This window comes from Zonotrichia leucophrys, chromosome Z (genome assembly GCF_028769735.1).
Source record: "Zonotrichia leucophrys gambelii isolate GWCS_2022_RI chromosome Z, RI_Zleu_2.0, whole genome shotgun sequence".
In the NCBI taxonomy this organism is placed as follows: Eukaryota; Metazoa; Chordata; class Aves; order Passeriformes; family Passerellidae; genus Zonotrichia; species Zonotrichia leucophrys.
Window position 1 is genome coordinate 37,336,553 of NC_088200.1, and position 20,416 is coordinate 37,356,968.

Here is a 20,416-nt window from a genome sequence, read left to right on the forward strand (position 1 = left end):
TTAAAACTTAATCTGTTTCGGAAACTTTTTACAAAATCTCTTCCATACAATCCTCTAATCCCTTGGCCCTTTTCCAATCATGTGTACACATTTTATCTCGTCCTTTCTTTTTTGAGGTACATGTGCCACTCATAAAGTGCCATTAACTGCTGATGGGGGAGCCAGCTGACTGGCTTGAAGAACCAAGCTGAAGGTGGCCCTTAGCTACCCTTTAAGACAACAAAGAGACGGGAGGAGAACAGACCATCTCTCTGGCCTCCATATAGGTGATAAGGACACTGGGATTACAGTAGGAAGGAAAGTTCAGTGTATTTCCTTTTTAAAGGTCATGAGTGCCAGTGAAAGGTTTGCCTTCAAAATAAAAGCTCAAATAGGACAGCATGAGGGTTATGGAAGGCCATGCTTTTTTGATCATTCTAATTTTGGATGTTCTTCATAGCTCTGTTATTTTTCTTAAAATAACAGCCCAAACCCTCTCTGTTCTGTTTATAGTGTTTAATGATTGTGCATTGTTGGTGGAAAGATTATATCCAAAGTGTTCTTTAAGGACTCCACACTCTGTCAAACATTGCTATTTTACTACAAAACCCTTCCTAATATTCATATTATTCATTTGTACTTTTTGTTCACCCTGTCTCTTTTTATATCTGTATGGAGAGAAAAAAACCCTAAAGCTACACGGACGTGATTTGGTGATTTTCCAGAGGAAAAAGTATTTAACACATAGGATTTCCACAATGCCAAAAATGCATCATTTTAATTTGCATTGGCAGATATGGGATAGACAGGAAACAGGGATGGAGTGATAGGACTTCTATAAACAGTGATTAAAGTGACTCCACATACTTTATAAAGGCAGGGACATATCCATGGTTACAGTCTACATCATAAAATCGCCTTACCCACTTCAGAAAAGGAAGAAATTTGTCTAATTGTCATCACCTCACAGCAGTCTAATCCCAAATCTTGTTCTCAGCTACACCCCAGATATTCCATAATTATTTCAGTGTAACACAGATGATGTCAGAGAGAGAATTAAGTAGGCTACTTAGGAAGAGAGCTGTTTAATTGAGTAATTAATTGAGCTGGCCAATCCATCATTAACTCCAATGCCTAGCGAGGGCAGGACCAAATTGCATTTCCACCCTGTCTTCTGGCACCAATTACACTTTGCACGTTTGAAACTCTTCTACTACTACATGTGCTGCAAATATCTCCATTATGGCAAACCTGATCTTGTCAGCCCTGAGCTTTGAGCAGGGTTTGAAAACTCAGGATACCCATGCCCAAATACTCTCAGGAACCAAGTCCTGTAAGAATACTTACATGTAACGGAATATACACTGACAACAAAATTTAGGGAAAAATACAACAGGCACAAGACAGCAGACTGATTAATTTCCCTCCCAAACACAAAGGTGTTTGGACCTACATGTGTAACCTCTTAGGGGAGTGCCCTGCCTAAAGCTTGTGTTGGTCTCTCTGGTCTCCTTCGGCTGGAGCTGGGCCTTTAGGCTAATAAAAGTGCAAGTGCCAAGGGGCAGGGAGCAGAGGGAAGGGAATCAGATGTGATTGTTAGGGACTGCAGACTCCTACCCTCTGGAGTCTAGACTCCTCCCGGGTGTAACCTCAGGTTACAATCTGTTTGCGGGAAGTTTTTAAAGATGCCTGAAGATCAGGCTGGAAAGTTGACATAACATGCCTTCCTGTTTCTTGTATTCTTCCCAAGACCAGTGTCTTGGGCTAGCTACACGGCTGACATGCCTGGTTTTACATCGCCCTGTGCCTCACCAGAAGCTCTGTTTCCCCTGAGCTAGGCTTAGCCGGCTTTTGTGGAGGAGGCCCGAAAGGCGAGCGGCCCGGCCGGAGCGCGCCGCGCTGAGGGAGGGGAAGGGGCGGGCCTGCACTGCGGGCCCGGGGCCTGGTCGAGAGCCGCTGCTCCCGCTGCCCTGCGCTCCAGGGCAGCTTCGAATTCCATGGCAGTACCAGCAAATCAGGCAGACGCAGGTGCTCAGCTGAGGACGTAAAATATCTTGGTCCGTTTACACACTTTAAGACCATATAATTTGCTGTGCCTTGCAGGCTCTCATCATGTGTGGCTGTGGTTTGGGGTGACTTAGTGTAAACAGGTATTACTTCAGAGTCTGTTGACTTAACATTAATTTCATTATGCAGGTAGCCTCTGTGTTGCTGATCATGCTGATCATGTGTTTCATTATGCAGGTTGCCTCTGTGTTCTGTTTTAGCAAACAGAATAGAGAAATAGAGAGGGAGTGAACACCAGGTGGAATACAGAAATGAAGAGGGAGGAGAAGGACTAAAAAAACTCATGAAGAGGAAGAAAGGAAAAAAAAGAAGGATAAGAAAAAGAAAAATAAAGATCCAAACCAGCACTCCAAACTATACTCAAAAAACGACTTTGTTAATGACCTGAAATGACTAGAGAGGTCCACAGGGCTAAGTAGTGCTAGAGGCACTGCCCGTAAGCCCCTGGGGTGGATGGTCTGTGGGTGACCCAGACATACTGCTCTGTCACCCTCACCCACACCCTTGTTAGGTAGCAGAAGGGTAGAGAAAATGGTAACAAAGGTGTCTCTAGAAGAAGGACAGAGCACACATAAAAGCAGCAAGAGGGATAGCAAACCATTTTGCTAAACTGACAACTAAGCACTCATACATGAGAGAAGAAATAGATCTGCAGCTACCTCACTACAGCATCTGTCAACTTAGTTTTGGTTTAAATTGAATCAATGCAATTATGGGACACAAATTATGCCATAAACCCTATAAACACATCTGATGCCACAAACAGTACCCCAGCTTTGGCAGGCTGTGTGGTGGGACTGCTCCAGACTTTCAGCAGAGGAAATCTGAAAATCTTGTTTCATACTTTCAGTAATTATTAAAGTAAAAATTATCTGTAAGTTATGAAAAAATGAATGTGTATAATTTTGATATTGTTTTAAGGCATTTCCTCTATTAGAAAGAATACCAAAGTAACTATACTCCTGTGAAAGTGCTCATAGTGTCTTGCTCACTGAAAATGAATACAAACAATGAAATAAGTGAATACAAGTTACACACAAATCCACGATGATTTCAAAGACAGTGCAGGCAAATGGGTATGCTCAACTTCTGCATTTCTCAGCTAATATACAAAAAATTTATGCAAGTTAAAATATTAAAATTTGGGAGAAGCAAAGACAATGCAGGGAGACTTTCTACTGCACAGTTTCCTGTGAGAAGACCCATTTCTTTGTATTGGTGGCACCTCCCAGACAATATTAATGGAGCTATGCTGGATAGGAGGCCCTTAGACCAGAAGGCATATCTAAAATGACTTATCTTCAAACTAGAAGCTAGGATGATACCAAAATAGCAAATGAAGGAAAAAAAATTAATAAATAAGATGTCCTTGACAGTTCATTTCTTGTTGTATCTGTTTACTGTGTCATGTCAAGCTGTCAGATTTTTAATCAACTAACATCCTTTGATTTTCATTGAGCTTGTCTGCAGAGGTTGCCACCTGCTGACATATGTTCTGAAGATATAAGTATTTTTTTCATTTGTTTGAGGAATAGATGGGTTCCTATTTCATTGGGCAACAGAACCCATAACAAATAATAAGGCAAACTGTGAGAAGTACTTTCTGATGCCCTTGGAAGTCTTCCCGCAGGCCTTACTGAGGTCTGATTATGTCCTATGATGAATGACAGAGGTTATCACTTTTATTTTACAAAGCATTCACTGAGAAAAAAACCCTCACATTTGCTGATGGAAAGAAGAAGTTTTATCCTGAAGCCTACTACCAGCAGATGAAGGTAATTTCCCAGGGAGAAGTGAAAAGACAGTAATCTTCTTTGTACTATCATACTAATGTAGGAAAAAAAAACCTGATCTGGTCCACTTCTCATTTTCAGTCATTACAGATCATTTTCATGAACAATTGCTTACTTATTTCCAATTCCAGTTCTATTAGTGATGATAATCCAAAAAAGGAAGAGAAATATATATGGCAGTGTCTTTATCTTGATAGCACTCTCCATTTAAGCAGACATATCCCTTGTAAAAGGCATGAGACAAGAAACCTTATCTCCATAGACAATTAAGTTAATGGTCAAATCATGGACTTCATTTGACATCTCACTGCAATGCATGTGAGACTGAGAAAACAAGTGTTTGTAGAAGTGGTATTGAAAAGTATTTGACTAAACTCAATGACTATTATTGCCAGCTCAGATTTGTTTTTCTAAAAACTTCCACTATATTTGTGTCTCCTCATCAACATCTGAACTCATTGATTTTGGATACTTTCCACAAATCCGTATTTTTTTTACAAGGTAGTCAAAATTTCACCAGGTAGTCCAAATTTTTGTCTTCTCCCAGCTCCAAACTATGACAGAAAAAGTGCTCTTTTCAGTTAAAACATAAATAGTCTTTTAAGTTAGCTTCAAATATTGTAGCTAGAAACTTGAAAGCTGATTTGTGTGTATTAATACATACTTAGTTCTGCATGCACATAATATACACAGAGTTTATATACTCACATTGAATTTATTAGCATACACTCCATATGTGTTAATGGGGTCCATTTTTCAAAATGTTCTATTTGAAATGTGGATATTTATGCCTGGAGAGCAGAGATAGAGAGTACATCATGCGCTGGCTTCTCTAAAGAATAGGTTGGTAGGTTTGATGCTGATTTTAGAGAAACTCTGATATGGGCATGGACATGTTTTATTACTTTCTGCCTAGAAGGATTCATGCTTTCATTGAAGGAAAATAGCAGGGAAAATTGTAAGGAGGGATCAGATACGTACCACCTGAAAATACTTGGTTACCAGTAATGGGCATTTTCACCTTAGTACAGGTGTTCTTGGCATTTTCAAAGTCTGACAAATAAGTTAAAGCTGTTTAGATTGAGTAGGGAGTGCTTCACTACTGAAATGAAATTACTTCAGAATAATAAGATCCCTCAGTCAGATCATGAGCCAGATGCAAGTTTTGCATAAATAGCAGATGAGAGAAAACTGTGTAAATAATTTGCTGCTTAGTTCAACAGCTGTATAACTGAATACTACATTTAAAACCAAAACATATTTGGAAGAGCAGGCTGAGAGCTCATTAAACCTATTAAGATAATGATAATTATCGCCATAATAACAGTTGACAAGAATCAGTGATTGAAAAAAACCCCAGCTGGTTGTTCAATAAAGCTGAAGCTCACCAACTGCTCAACTTCAGCTCAAGAAATATAATAGTGTTAAATCTGTTGGGAATCCTCACCACATCCAACAGAACGAGCTGTTAGTTTTAATTCTTTGCTTATAGACACCCATATTTCAGGCCTCAAAAGGAGAGCAGAATTGCACTCTTACAGGGCATGGTTTCTACAGTCCTACATGTTCAATTAACCATGGAATTTCTCTTCCAGAGAAGAGAAGTTGTTTGGCCAATTTGGCCCCCTTTTGACCTACTCCACTTTGTGTGTTTCATCTTATTCTGAAAGAGCAAACATAAGTGCAAATGTCCTAATAAAGTAACCCATTAACCTTTGTCATATCTCTTTCACTCATCTTGGCCTTATTTCTGGCTTTATGATTGTGTTGCCCAGGAGAACAATCAGAACTGTTGTAGTCAGGGTTTAAATTGGAGAAGCTTCATAACCTCACATTTTTATGGCAGGACATGTTATTTGTCTATAGACAGAAAGTTCTTTTGTCCAGGAAGCAGAATCTTGATTTTACTGAATCCTTAGGAAAATTTGCTGTTGACTCCAGTACTGGATATTAACTGGAAACTGTAACAACGTATTTGCTTGTAGCATGAATAGCATCATTTACATACTTTCTATAATCCTTTGTCTTAGAAATGAGTGGACATGAGAAAATAAATGGTGATTTATATTCTGCATTAACTCTCTTCCTCTTTCATGGAAGTTAACAAGAATATTAGCTGCTGCATAGATTTCTATTTCAGAAATTCCTCAACAACTATTTCAACTCACTCTAACTTTTATTTTCTTGTTTTGAAAGGGCAGGAAGAATTAATTTGTAGTTCTGTTCTTCAAAATACTGTATTTCCATTTACATAAAGAAATAAAATTTGAGGATGCTTGTCTCTTCTACAGAAACTGACTTTAGTTCTGGAGAGCTCAGTTTAGTGGGCTGTCTTATGTGTAAGGACCAGTACAGGATGGAAATCCCTGTCTCAGTGAGTCTCCAAACCAGCTTTTCAAACCTAGTGGCTTGTCTATTATGGATAAAAGCTAGAATTTTCTATGACCGTCCAATGTTTGGAATCACACTACATTTTAAATAATAAGTTCTACAGAAAGAAAGAAGTTCAAAGTTCTTATATAGGAAATGCAAAAGGTACCTAGGTGATATTTGAATATAAAAATATGTAAATAAAAATAAATATTAAAATAATGCAAAAAAATTTGAATTCAAACTCCTTGGTGTTGAACATTAAAATGACGTCTGCTACTCCAGGGCCAGGTAGAAAAAGAGTACTGTGGACCTGTACTAAAACTTTAAAGTTCTCTGCTGAAGTTATTTAAAGAAAAAGGGACTGTTCCCTAAGTATATTTTGTGTTGGGGTCAAACCTCTTGTCTCTTCTATGGTTTTGTCAGAACTCATGTTTTTGTGGATTTAAGTTCTGGACATAGTTAAGATCATGCCTCCATTCAAATTAGCAAGGCTTTGTCACCAGAATGAAAGAAGAAATATTTTATACATTATCATGGTGGTTTTGGGGGTAGAAAAAACAGCAAGGTGATCCATATATAGACTTCTACTTTCTTTTAAAGTCCTCTTGTGTTGAATTATACAGCATATCTCTGATTGTGCTGGTTGCTGACTAAAAACACTTTCCCTTGTAGGATTGGTCCTGTGATGCATGTAGCTGTGGCCAGTGAATGAGCCCATATGCTCAGTGAAAGCAGTCAAAGATTAGTAGTGCAAGGAAAATGTTTCTTTCTAGTAATTTCAAGGGGTTCTACAGCTCTGTGTTCCAGAAAGAGTGAAACTTCGCACAAAGCTAGGTGTGCAAGAGGGGATTAACTGGCAGCCAAGAAACAAGAAAGCAATTAGAAACAACTCACTGTCATTTCTGTGTACTTTTGGCAGCATTTCAATATTCCAACAAAAGCAGTAAATAACATAGCTGGGTCCTCAATTACTATGCACTATCTAAAGAATTGTGTACCTTTATTGCTGGGGAAAAATGAGACAAAGTTGGAAGATGTTTGAAGCACATACCTTATAGGGAAAGTTTTGATCTATAAGTGTTGTGTTCAAATTGTGCAAGTTTACTCTGCTAGAAAGGATTTTTAAAAGCATTTTTTTTTCTTTTGGAAAGAAGTTGAGGATTTTTCAATATTTGGGGGATCCCTTACCCCTTTTCGCTTCTTAATAAGCCAAACCTTTATACCCAAAGGGTTTTCAAGATCTAACTGTTCCTTATTTTGACTAGGGAGTTAGGGTGACAAGGAAACATTAGGATAAAAAGCCAGTAGAAATTCTATCTGATGAAACATGTGTACATATATTACATATATATGTATGCACACACACATATACAGTACACAAAACTGCAGTTTTGGGTACCATGTTATATGAAAGACATAAATTAAGATGGTCAAGGGCCTTGAGGGGATGCCATATGAAGAGCAGTAGAGGTCATTTGTCTATTTCAGCCTGGAGAAAAGTCTGAGGGAAGACATCATTGCAGTCTACAACTTCCTCATGAGGGGAAGAGGCAGGGCAGGTAACAACCCCTTCACTCTGGTGACCAGTGAGAGGAATTGAGGAAATAGCCTGATACAGAGTTAGGGGACATTTGGTTTGAATATCAAGAGTAGATGTTTCATACAGATGGTGGTTCAGCCCTGGAAGAGGGTCCCAAGGGAAATGGTCACAGCACCAAACCTGACAGAGAGTTCAAGATGCATTTGGACAACTCAGGTTGTCTCAGGTGTATGGAGTAATGCTTGAGGGTGTCCTGTGCAGGGCTGGGAGTTGGACTTTGGTGATTCTTGTGGGTCCCTTGCAAAACAGGATATTCCATGATTACTTGAATTGATATTGTGTATATATATGTACACTATTTCCAATCAGTGCACTAACAACTGAAAGTAATATTGTGGTATAATTATGAGTTACTTGTCCAAGTTGTAAGCAATTATTTTATCTTTTCCCTCTATCCAGTGTGGGTGTTGAGTCATAAGTTTAGATATCCTTCAATTTTTCCTTTAGTTAGTCCTCCTTCTTTGTGAGTTGTTTGATCCTTTTGTCTAAACTTTCCATCTTAAGAGTTTTGTCACTGAGCCTTTATTTTCACACCTTTATCTCAAAGATAATTACTGAGTCTGCAGTCTTAGAAGGAAACAGTCTGTTTGCAGAAAGATTTTTAAGATGCTTTCTCTTGCCCATGGCTTAACTAGGTCACAGAGATGTGCTTTCATCTATCTTTGGAAGAAGGCTTATCCAGCATGGAGCTTCCTGAAATAGAAATAGGAGTGTATTTAGTGCTCCACTCACCTTCATGCTCTCCACCCAGCATTTCCAAGAATGATGTTATAAATAGAATCAGCATGTCACAGATGATAGAGGGAAAATGTGTCTAGTTTTCCAGCCTAACCTTTGCCTGGTTGGTTAGATACTTGCATGCAAACACACACATTCATGTAAGTGCATCCCTCAGGAGGGCTGCAGAGAAAACTGGAGAGGCTAAAGCCCAACTTTAACTTAATCCAGCTACTCCCACAAAAAATAGTCCAAAATGTTTCCATATATACATGCACATAAAAAAGAGAGCCAAGGAGAGTTTTCATTCTTTGTTGGATGTGGGGTGAAACTTAGTGTTGAATGATGGGGAAAAGGCTGTGGTACTTTGTGCCTTCTTTGCTTCAATCTTACATAGGCAGACCAGTTGTTCTCAGGATGCTCAAGCATCTGAGCTGGAAAACAGAGACAGGGAACCAGATAAATGAATCCACCATACTCCAAGGGGAAATAGTCAGCAACCTGCCACAACAATTAGACCTGCACAAGTCTGTGGGACTGATGGGATCCATCCAAGGGTACCAAAGGGAGCTGGTGAAAGTGCTCATTGAGCTACTTTCCATAATTTACTAGCACTCCTGGATGTCTGAGGAGGCTCCAGTTAACTGGAGGTGGGAAAATATGGCTCCCACCTACAAGAAGGGTTGGAAGGAGGGTTGTGGGTCAGCTCATCCTGAGTGCCATCACACAGACTGTATAGAACAGTTCACCAGGGGATCGGGCTCAGCCAGCATGGGTTTGTGAAAGGCAAGTTCTACTCCCCCAACAGGAACTCGTTTTATGACTCACTTAGTGGAAGAGGGAAAAGCTATGTATTCTGTCCTCCTGGACTTTAGCAAAGCTTCTCGCACCATTTCCCCACAGCATTCTCCTGGAGAAACAGACAGCTCATGGCTTTATGAGTGCACTGTTTCCTATATAAAAAAATGCCAGGATGCCCTGTTCTGGAGACTGGTAGTGAATAGTTACATCCAGCTGGCTGATGACACCAGTGATGTTGTCCAGGGGTCAGCACTGGGCCCAGCCCTGTTTAATATCTTTATTGATGAATGTGGAGTTCAAGCATACCCTTGCTAAGTTTGTGGATTACCCCAAGCTGGGTGGGAGTGCTGATCTGCTGGAGGGCAGGAAGGCTCTGCAGAGGGATCTGGGCAGGCTGGATCATGGCTGAGCCCAGTGGTGTGAGGTTCAACAAGGCCCAGTGCTGGGTCCTGCCCTTGGGTCACAGCAAGCCCAGGCAGTGCCACAGGCTTGGGCAGAGTGGCTGCAAAGCTGCCCCAGGAAAAGGCCCTGGGGGTGCTGGTGACAGCAGCTGAGCATGAGCCAGCAGTGCCCAGGTGGCCAAGAAGGCCAATGGCATCCTGGCCTGTGCCAGCAATGGTGTGGCAGCAGGAGCAGGGCAGGGATTGTTCCCTGTACTCAGCACTGGTGAGGCCACACTTCAAATCCTGTGTCCAGTTTTGGGTCCCTCACTCCAAGAAAGACATTGAGGTGCTGGAGCATGTCCAGAGAAGGCCAATGGTGCTTCTGAAGGGTCTGGTTCACAAGTCTTGTAATGAGTGACTGAGGGAGCTGGGATTGTTTCGCCTGGAGAAAAGGAGCTTCAGAGTAACATTATCACTCTCTACAACTGCCTGTAAGAGGTTGTAACCAGGTGGGTATTTGTCTCTTTTCCCAGGTAACAAGTGATAGGACAAGAGGAAATGGCCTCAAGTTGTTCCAGGGAAAGAACCGCTTCACAGAAAAAGTGGTCAAGATCTGAAACAGGTTGCCCACAGAAGTGATGGAGTCACCATCCTTGGAGGTATTTAAAAGACTTGTGGTGCTTAGGGACATGTTTTTGTGGTGGATTTGGCAATTAATGTCTGGACTTGATGATCTTAAAGGTCTTTTCTAATGAAAGTTTTCTGATTATATGACACTAGAGGGACGAGGGAAAAAGTAGCAGCCTTATTTAAGAAGGTTAAGCTGCTACTTTACTTATTTAATCAAAATTTATAACCAATGTTTTAGATGAACCACAAATTCAGATGAAGTTCCCCATATGATCAGTGGAACATAAAATTTTGCCAGGAGAAAAGTATTAATCTGCCTCATCACATTCTATCATCAGATATGCTCAGAGCATTTTTAGGTGTCAGTTACTATGCAGTCCCCAGGGTTTTGTTGACATCAGTTCTATATTTAGTTTTATAGTGGTGATTTTGCCCACCTGTTTAGAAACAAACAAATAAACAAAAAAAATCTTAGATAAAACCTATTAAACTAAGTGTAATTTGGAGAGTTGTCAAATGTCTTTCCTCCCCCAGATCTGCCAGGCAAATATCTCTGTGATTAAAACAAAGAAAATAAATTAATCTCCGCCTTCTTATTACAATACAAAGTGCGAGCAGCCAGGAAACATGGCGCAAAACCTGATGGTACACAGTGTCCTTAGATCACTTGGCCATTGTTTTCTCTCACAGCAGCACATGTTAATGATACAAAGAAGCTTAACATTTTTTGGCTTTGGCTTTTCATGTCACAACCATAATAAATGTGCATATTATTGTTTGTATTGCTATATCCTTTATATGCACCGCCAATTTCTAGAGCCGTTCATGCACAGCCAAGGACAGAATTTTGCCCACAAACAGACTGACTGAATAAAGTTAGGCAGAAGCATTGCCATACTGGTTCATCTGTGAAGTAGTGGGTCACAGTACAGGATGTTTAAGTTGTAAAAATGTTGTGTGGGTCAAATCTGCTGCAGAAAGACCAAAGCTTTTTTGCTTTTCACTTACCAATTTAATTCTGCTTTAAAATGTCTTTGTCCTATATGGACCTAAGAAATCCTTAGTTTTATTTATTTAAAAAAACCCAACAATCTTCAAAACAATAAAATGATCAATAGATTGTTAAATCCAGAAGAACATGAAGAAATAAACAGATTTGGGGTTTCTTTTGCTTATCTTAAGGAATTTGGGCCACAGAGAAGAAAATCGAATATGATGAAGAACGAAGAAACAAGTTTTAATGTGGACAATACCCGAGCCTCTCCCTTCTCCCTCTGCCTGCAGCCGCTCAGCCCCGTTACAAAGCCACACAGAGCAACACAATTTGATGAAGAATTCAGAACACACCTCTCACATTTCCGCTATGGTCCTCCTCCTCTTGAAAACATGGAAACATTCCAGGGGTCCTTGGAAGGAGGGTCTCGCAAACGTAAGAGCATGCCAACAAAAATGCCTCCTCCCATCACCCTTGAGGATTCCTCATCATCACCAGATCGACCTGAGGATCACGACACGGGCTCTTCTAGTCTCCCCTTGGTGTTCCAACAGCCAACTCAGCCCAAGTACAGTTCCCAGATGATTGACCTCTGCAACTTTGGTTTTCAGTTCTACAGAACTCTGGAGCATTTTGGAGCCAAGCCCATTAAGCAAGAACCAGTGAAGCCTAACATGGCATGGCCCAGCAACCCAGCATTCATGCAGGCTCCTTACCCTTATTATCCTAAAGTCCATCCTGGCTTAATGTTTCCTTTCATTGTACCACCAAACTTTCATTTCAGGAACCCTTTTCAAATGAAAAGACCTACAGAACCACCCTTCAGGAGGGCTGAAGTAAGAGAAAGTGGTGAAAACAAACAGAAAGTGGAAAGAGTAGATGTCAACCTTCAGATAGATGACAGCTACTATGTTGATGTTGGGGGTGAGCAGAAACGCTGGCAATGTCCCATGTGTGAGAAGTCCTATACATCCAAGTACAATTTGGTCACCCATATCTTGGGTCACAGTGGCATTAAACCACATGCTTGCACGCGGTGTGGCAAGCTTTTCAAGCAGCTGAGCCACTTGCACACACATATGTTGACACACCAGGGCACTCGGCCACATAAGTGCCAGGTGTGCCACAAGGCTTTCACTCAAACCAGTCACCTTAAGAGACACATGATGCAACACAGTGATATCAAACCTTACAACTGCAGGATCTGTGGCAGGGGTTTTGCCTACCCCAGTGAGCTGAAAGCACATGAGTCTAAGCATGAGAGTGGACGAGAGAACATTTGTGTGGAGTGCGGTCTGGACTTTCCAACTCTGGCCCAGCTGAAGAGACACCTAACCACCCACCGTGGCCCTATACAGTACAATTGCACCGAGTGTGATAAGACCTTCCAGTACCCAAGTCAGCTGCAAAACCACATGATGAAGCACAAAGACATCCGCCCATACATCTGCACTGAATGCGGCATGGAGTTTGTGCAGCCCCACCACCTGAAGCAACACTCCCTGACTCACAAGGTAAGCCAGCTCTCACCTTGCATCTGAAGGCAGTATAAGGATTACAGGCAATGAAAGCTACACAAGGGCAGGTACCTCCTCAGAAACATGGTCTCTTGCCAGCTGCAGAGGCTTACATGGAAACTCCAGCATTGCTGGCAGTTGTATCAGCCAGATGTCTTTGCCAGCCTTAAAAAAGTACACGCAAACACAACTTTGTTATAAGCAGGAATTCAATTAAACCCCCTGTATCACTTCCCCAAACCGGACTCATATCTCTCTGTTTCTTGGGGCTTTTTTCAGAATGACCTTCTGTAAAATTTTTCAAAGCTGTGTAACCACCCCATAATCCCAAAATTTTGAAAGATTTTTTTTAAGTGAAAGCCAGTTGTGATACTTTATTACCTAAATTAGGAAGTACATGGGTTTGTAGTGGACTGTAGCGAAAAAAAAAAAAAAAGTATGTTATTACTCATCAGATTTTGAAGAGTCATTGTAATGAGATGACATTTAAAAAACAAAATAACCCTAAGAAAAATTCCCCTTTGTGCATATGTTATCCAGAATGCCAGTTAATATAAATGGACAAGCAGGATCATAATAACAGCCAATTAATATCAAGTAGCAGTTTTGCCTCTGCTGACAGTGGTGACAGCAGGGCCAGCTTAGGGTACGAGAAAGCTTTGGAACTCTTCCGAAAAGATTGCTTCCAAAAGTAGGAAAAATGCAATTGTCCCATTCAAGAAACTCTGAAATTGACAATCTACTTTTACAAAAATAATAAGAGAAGTCAAATTTTTCACTTTAAAAAAGGTTGCTTCCAGATTAGCATATTTTTCCTTTAACATTTGAATTTTGGCTTTTACATGAAAAACATTAGAAATACAGAAAGCTATGGCCCTTGAGTCTTATAGTCACATATTCTTTGAAAACTGCACAACTTCTACTTCCACATTTGCTTTTTCTTTTCTGCTTCATGCTTATAATTTCTGTTCTTTCTGGAGATTCCCTGCTCTTCAGATTTACCATGCAAGATTCCACTAATTGAAGACCTGGTATATTTTTTTGTCACAGGGAATGAAATGCCACTGAGCCCTTAGAGAGCTTTTGCTTCTTTGTCCACAGCCACAGGTGGATTCACCATGAAAATAATAGTACTTAGCTGACTAAACGCAGCTTCATATCAAATGAGCAGACACTTGAAACTGGTAGTGATGTCCAGTTTTAGCTTTTTAATTAACTGTGAAAACCACTGACAGTCATTTCACATCTTTTTAAAGAAGGGCTGTGGAAGGAGTAATTGCTCTCAGCACCTCGCTAGTAAATCCTTATTACCTTCAGCACATAAAACTCTTCAGCTGTTTAGTAGCAAATTCTTTGATTTTCATAGTATCTAAATCACTGAGAAGCTGACAGATCACATGGGTGTGAGTAAGAATATTGAATTATTTAGTCATAAATTGAGTAGATAGCATAAAAAGTGATAGAAATGTTCTATAAACCTCATATAAAATGAAATCATTCCATAGTGGTTACTGAAAATCCCACCAGGAATAAGCAGATATTTCTCTCTGCAATAAATATGAGATGTGTAATCAATACTTTACTTAGCAACAGAGCAGGAGAGGGAAGCTCTGATGCTGACTATGTTAGATTTATTTGAAAACAGACTTCCTTACTTCATTAAGTTTGTGTTTTGTTTTCCTTCTCTGCTTCTCAGAAGCTTGTAAGAATTTGTCAGGAGAAAATACCTTGAAAAATGTTAAAAGTGAAATAATTTATTATCAACTTTGCTAATGCAGAATGAATAATTCATAAATTGCTGTACTGACGATTAAATTACCTAGAAAATTTTACATCTACAGAATTATTTTTTTCAGGGTGTGAAAGAGCACAAATGTGGAATTTGTGGCCGGGAATTTACTCTGCTGGCCAACATGAAGCGACATGTCCTGATCCACACCAATATCAGAGCCTATCAATGCCATTTGTGCTTCAAGAGCTTTGTGCAAAAGCAGACTCTCAAGGCCCACATGATTGTTCACTCTGATGTCAAACCCTTTAAATGCAAGGTAAGTACATTTGGTGGTAGAAATATTATCCTAAAGCATATTTCTCTGATATTGTCATCTTATCATATGGTAGAATTAGAAAAACAAACTTGCTAACACATACTGCACTTGTATTCAAAAATTAACATAAACCAGCCTGATTTTCTTTCTTTACCCAGATTCTGCTTATGTAGCACAAAATAATGGAGATAAATACCTGTGGTTTACTCCCTTTCCCATCAGGATCATTCCTTCTCACATAAGTTTTGGGGTTTTTTTCCCTGTGATTGTTGAAGTGTCACAGACATTTGAGGACAAAAACATATCTGACATTTGCTTAGTACAATCATCCAAACAGAAATTTAAGCACTTAATAGCTTGAAACACTGACAAAAAGCAGGAATCAAATCATGCACCCTGCAGAGGATCATGAAAAAGCAGCAGCCAGAATTTCACACAGTGATGCTATGCAACAGTTCAAGAAAGGGGTTAGAAAAAGCCACAGCAAAATAAAACTACAGAAGGGATTTGAATGGGTAGAGTGTAATTACCAGACTGGAATTCAAGGCAGGATATTAATATGCTAACAAAATAGCCTCTGAGACCACCTGGCCTTTCTGCAGTCCTTCAACTTCCAGTTTGCTGCTGCCCCCCAGCACTGGAGGCTGGCATTCCATTTCCATCCTCTATTCTCCTCTCTCCCCATAAACCCTAAAGACTTTATTGATCCTGTTTACTTCTAATACATTTCTTATGAATTATTCATATCTATATTCTTGTTCAGTACTGGATGCTACATAAGTTCTTTTGCTGCCTCCAGTGTTCCAATGCCTATCTGGTTCATTACTGATGTCGTACTTTGTGAAGTCAAAGGCTGGAGATTTCCCACTTCAATTTGTTCTAAGATGGCTGTAAATACAGAGTGGAGCATATTACCGAGGTTATGCACAAGAAACTAAAGACTGATTGAAAGCAATTTCTAGAACTCTTTCATTCTACATCTCTATGGTATTGATATTTTCTTAAAAGGAATTTCTCATGAAGAAGCAGAGATGGATGAAAAATTTAAATGGAATTATTTCATTTTTTCATCATATTTAATTCATATGATCCTTATTTTATCTTGAAAAAATGTAGAATTTCAAAATGTCATAGGAATATATGATGTTCAGTGCTGGTTTTAGTAAAAAAATGTCATAATGAATATTTCTGACTTCATAATTTTTCTTTCTTAACGTCAAAACATTTTACTTTGAAAAACTAGCAGCCAAGTCTTCCACCTTCAGTACTTTGTTCTAATTTATGTCTTATGAAAGTAGTATGTTGTGTAGTAGTGCTTACATTACTCTATATTGATAAAAGAATTTATTTTACTGAAATTCTATGGGTGTAACAAGTCAGGCCTGCTGGAGGTTTTCATTCTTTGAGAACATCTGCAAACATGCCTTGTTGTTCCCATTTGATTGAAGCCATTCTCTGACTCCTCAAACTTCAGAAAAGAATCTCAAATTTTGGGTCAGATTTTGTGGGTGCAGTATATGGATCCACATGACTTTTTGGGTACGTGCAGATTAGCTGGAAGGTTGTGTTCAGCTCAGTGTTTGATGATGCCAGACTATTGAAACTTGGAGAAGGCAATAGTTGGAACTGGGAAATAGAGTATAACCAGTATGTTTTCCAGACAGTAACAAAAGCTCTACAGGAACACCTGTTTTTCTTATTTTTTTACTTTTCTGTCCCACCCAGTGTTCCAATGAGGAAAGAAACAAGTAAGCATAGTGAATCTGTTTCTCATATGTCTGAAGGGGTATGAATCGGCATCAGTACCTCTGACAGTGAAGATTGCAACAATAAGCAGACACAGAATCAGGAATTGTTCTTTTGCATTAGGAACAGCCTAAGATTACCTGTCTGATAGAGCCCCTGAAGACTCTTGAAGGCAAATATTTCTGGCTGGTACTTGGAGGGTTAAGGCAATGACCAGATAGCAGCCTTTTGGCACCAAGCTCCTCCTCAGCAGAAGGAAGGATATAGCTGTATGAACAGCCTGCTTAACAATGGCTCACATGTCCCTGGGGAACCGCCTGCAAATAGATTTCATCTTGCTTTCTCTTGTACTTTTCAAAGCTTCCTGTTTTCTCACGGTCCTTTTGGACAGTTTACAGTCATTCTCCCTCTCCTTCTTTCTTTGAGGAAAGGAACACCCTTCTTATAAAGAAAAAAAAAGAAGAAGAAGAAGAATGCAAGGGAAAGAGAGCACAGCAGTAGCCTTTATACTTCACCGCATGCAATGGTTTTCTTTACCTTTTTCTCACAGCAAAAGAAAACATGAGCTTTCCTATGTGTCTAATCACAGCTGAGCACATACTATCAGAATTGAGGGAGTAGCAAATAGTTGTCCCTTCTGTTTCCTCACCCAGCTGCAGCCTGGATCTCTGTTTGATTTTCTGCTGAAGAGTCAACTTGTCTGTAGTATTTAAAGGCCTGAGCCCATGTTGCCTTGTTTATTTCTGTTTAAGAGGGAAAAAAAAAACACTGAAGAGTTATGAAGGTATTCCAACAACTGGTGCAACAGTACTAATTTGGATTTGTATAGAAAGGTTCCATGAAATTTACTGTTGCTTTTAGTGCTGAAGTAATCAATTTTTCATACTTCCAATAAAGGATGCAATGGATCTTTCTTCAGCTCAGACAAATATCTGTAACAGATGTTTTGAACACCACTTTTTTCTCTATCTAAAAATGTGGTTTTTAATCAGAGAGAGAGAAGTACTTTGAGAAGGAACAAAACGGGTGGCCAATCTAGAAGGATGATACTTCACGTGCTGGCTTAAGAGGAAAAAAATCTAGCTGGAACTAATGTAGACTATTCTAGCAAACTGTGCTGAAGTCCATTTCACCAGCCAGTGCAACTATGTCTGTTCAGCAGACTTGCAGCTGAGTTGTCCTCTTCAAGATTTTAATTTTATTTTGTTCTAAACATTTTGTTGAAGATTATTTTGTTAGACAGCCTAACAGAAAGTCCACAAGTAAACCATGTTGTTCCTGATATCCCAAGTTCTCTTGCATAAACTTTTCACCTCCCTGAGTGCCATTGTGCATTGGGTTCTGCTGGAGCTCCTCCCATGCAGCTGTCTCAGGATCATCTTTCACACTCTGCTCACAAGGCTGTCATGTCAGAGAGAAAGAAAATCTTGTACAGGCTTCTAATTTGATCTGCAGATTCAAGCTCTTCATTGAGCATTAGCTATGTACTCCAGCTAGATTTGAATTGCAGTCTCCTAGCATACAAGTGAGAAACCTATTTCCTTTTACATCTGGATCATAGATATTCATCTGAAAGATGTCTCCTGCCTTTTTTAAGTGACCAGTAAAACAAAGATTATGCCACAGAGACCCATCATTCCAAAAACCAATTTTCCTATCTGCATTTCTTTAATTTTCCTGCCACACCTCTGCACTCTAGTACCATTTCCTTATGTCCCCAAAGGAGAATTCAGGACAAGAACACATTACACATTTTGAAGATGTGCTTGACTCTGGGAAATGGAAAACCCATCAACTTTATTCAGACACAGAACTTTTATGCCATAAAGAAATAACCTTTACCAAGTCCCTGTCTTTTCAGTAAGAGGAAAGACAAACAAATACTGCCTTGACAGAAAGTAAATGGTCCTCCTAAATAAATTTTAATACTCAAGACCTTATAAAGATAAGTGTTTGCATGCAGTACTGAAGCCACTCATCCACTCAACATGATTTTCCTTGGTTACCAGTTCAGACAGAGAAGATGTAGATATAAGAAAGCAGGTTCTGGTGATAACGTATGTCAGCCACAATACAAGCAGATAACCAGAAGCCTTCAGCAAAGAGGTGTAAGAGAGATATTATTGTTGACATTCTTGCAACAAGAGTAATATTGACAAGTTATAGGTTATTCCCGCAGCTGTCAAGATACAATCAGCTGCTGGTTACTCCTTGCTAATTTTCTGTGCTCATTAGTAGTCTTAGTAGATGAGAGTCTGATTCCTCCCAGCACTTTCTGAGGTATTTTGTGGTTCTATAATTTCTCTGAGTGTACATAATCCTACATATTAACTTTCTTTGAACATGAAGAAGACAGTATTCTTTCCTCAGTGGCTGGATGAACCTTGGAAGCAGCCATCTTACTTTTAAAAATTAATTACTCACTTTCAGTGGCTATTCCTTTTTTCCACCAATGGTCATGTCTAACACTTTGCGATAAATTTATTTGCTAGAGTTTTCATTTTAGTAAAATCACAGACAGAAAAACACAAATGGTACATATGCAGCTGAAGCGAATAACTTTTTGAAAAACAAGTGAATGTTTTCAGAATCTGTCTTTTTACAGCTCTGACTCAGCTCTAGTTTTTATTTTAAAACAGTAGACCTGCTAATTTTTATATTTATGAACTAATTCAATTTTTCCTCAAGAGAAGTCTTAAAAGACAAAGCATACAGTACTGCTTTTCCAAGGATCCTTTCGCTATTTACATTTCATCCAGATATTCTAAGTGATGACTTTATGAATTTATATCTACAAGTTCTATATCAGTTCTTCTGTAATACCAAATAAGTAAAAATTGAATCCAGATTATATAAAAAAATCTGGTGGAGTCTTAGTAATTTCTATTTATTAATTGTCTGCCAGATGATTACCCTGCTAGATGAAGGTTTCAGTTACTCAGTAATGGTGACTCTGGTTAATATAGTAATAAGAATAATTTTAAAAAAATTAAAATCCAATGATAAAACAAGTCAGGAAAAAAAAAAAGGTAGAAAGCAAGCACAGAAGTTTGCAGAGGATGGAAATAGCCACTTGAATGTGAATAAAATTATAAATCCTGGTAAGGAAAGACCAGAAGATAAATAAGACTGGGTGGCTGTAATAGTGATGTCAAACTCTCATGTCTTAAGAGTACATAAGAGTCCAGACTACAAAAGGACCCATCTAAATAAACAACAATGAATTAAACCCACTGGTATTGTTCCATCAAAGGAAAAATTTCACGATCAATGGCTTAAGCTGGCAGGAACATGCTTCAGGGAAAGCTGAGTCATTCTTGCAGCCTCATGACTGTTTAAATTGCAGCTTACTCACCAGAGACACCAAAACACAGGAGTTGATAAACAAATGATGAAAGAATCAGGGGAAATAAAGAGTGAGAAAGAAACACAGAAAAACAAGGAATTGCTTTTTCTAGCTTTAAGCAAAATGTGCAGCCATTTAATTTCCATTTAAAAATAAGTAATATTCTGTTACTTTGACTGTTTCACAGAAACCCTTAGTTGGTTTTATTTTATAATTCCATTCCTGCCTGACATTGTAGTTGATTAAAGGCTAGATGTATAAACTACAAATGGAATGGTTCACCAGGGCAGAAACTTTTACTTTGAATCTCATTCAAGTTATGAGTCTTCCAGATTACTCCCTTAAGTCTTTCCCCTCCTTACAACAACATTGACTGCTTTTGGGGAATCCTGCACTATATGTGCTGGTCACCAATATAAAAA

The 20,416-nt window shown here is 39.3% G+C and overlaps 1 protein-coding gene across 2 annotated transcripts in view; it reads left to right on the plus strand.

Moving 5' to 3' along the window:
* Window positions 1-20,416, plus strand: part of ZNF366 (zinc finger protein 366) — a 36,604-nt gene that overhangs the window by 7,982 nt on the left and 8,206 nt on the right. For both annotated transcript variants that reach the window (XM_064736297.1, XM_064736298.1), the window contains exons 2-4: window positions 10,247-10,372; window positions 11,526-12,851; window positions 14,711-14,902. In XM_064736297.1, the coding sequence (XP_064592367.1) occupies window positions 10,352-10,372; window positions 11,526-12,851; window positions 14,711-14,902 (1,539 nt within the window). In that variant the 5' untranslated portion in view covers window positions 10,247-10,351. The remainder of the gene's footprint in view (window positions 1-10,246; window positions 10,373-11,525; window positions 12,852-14,710; window positions 14,903-20,416) is intronic.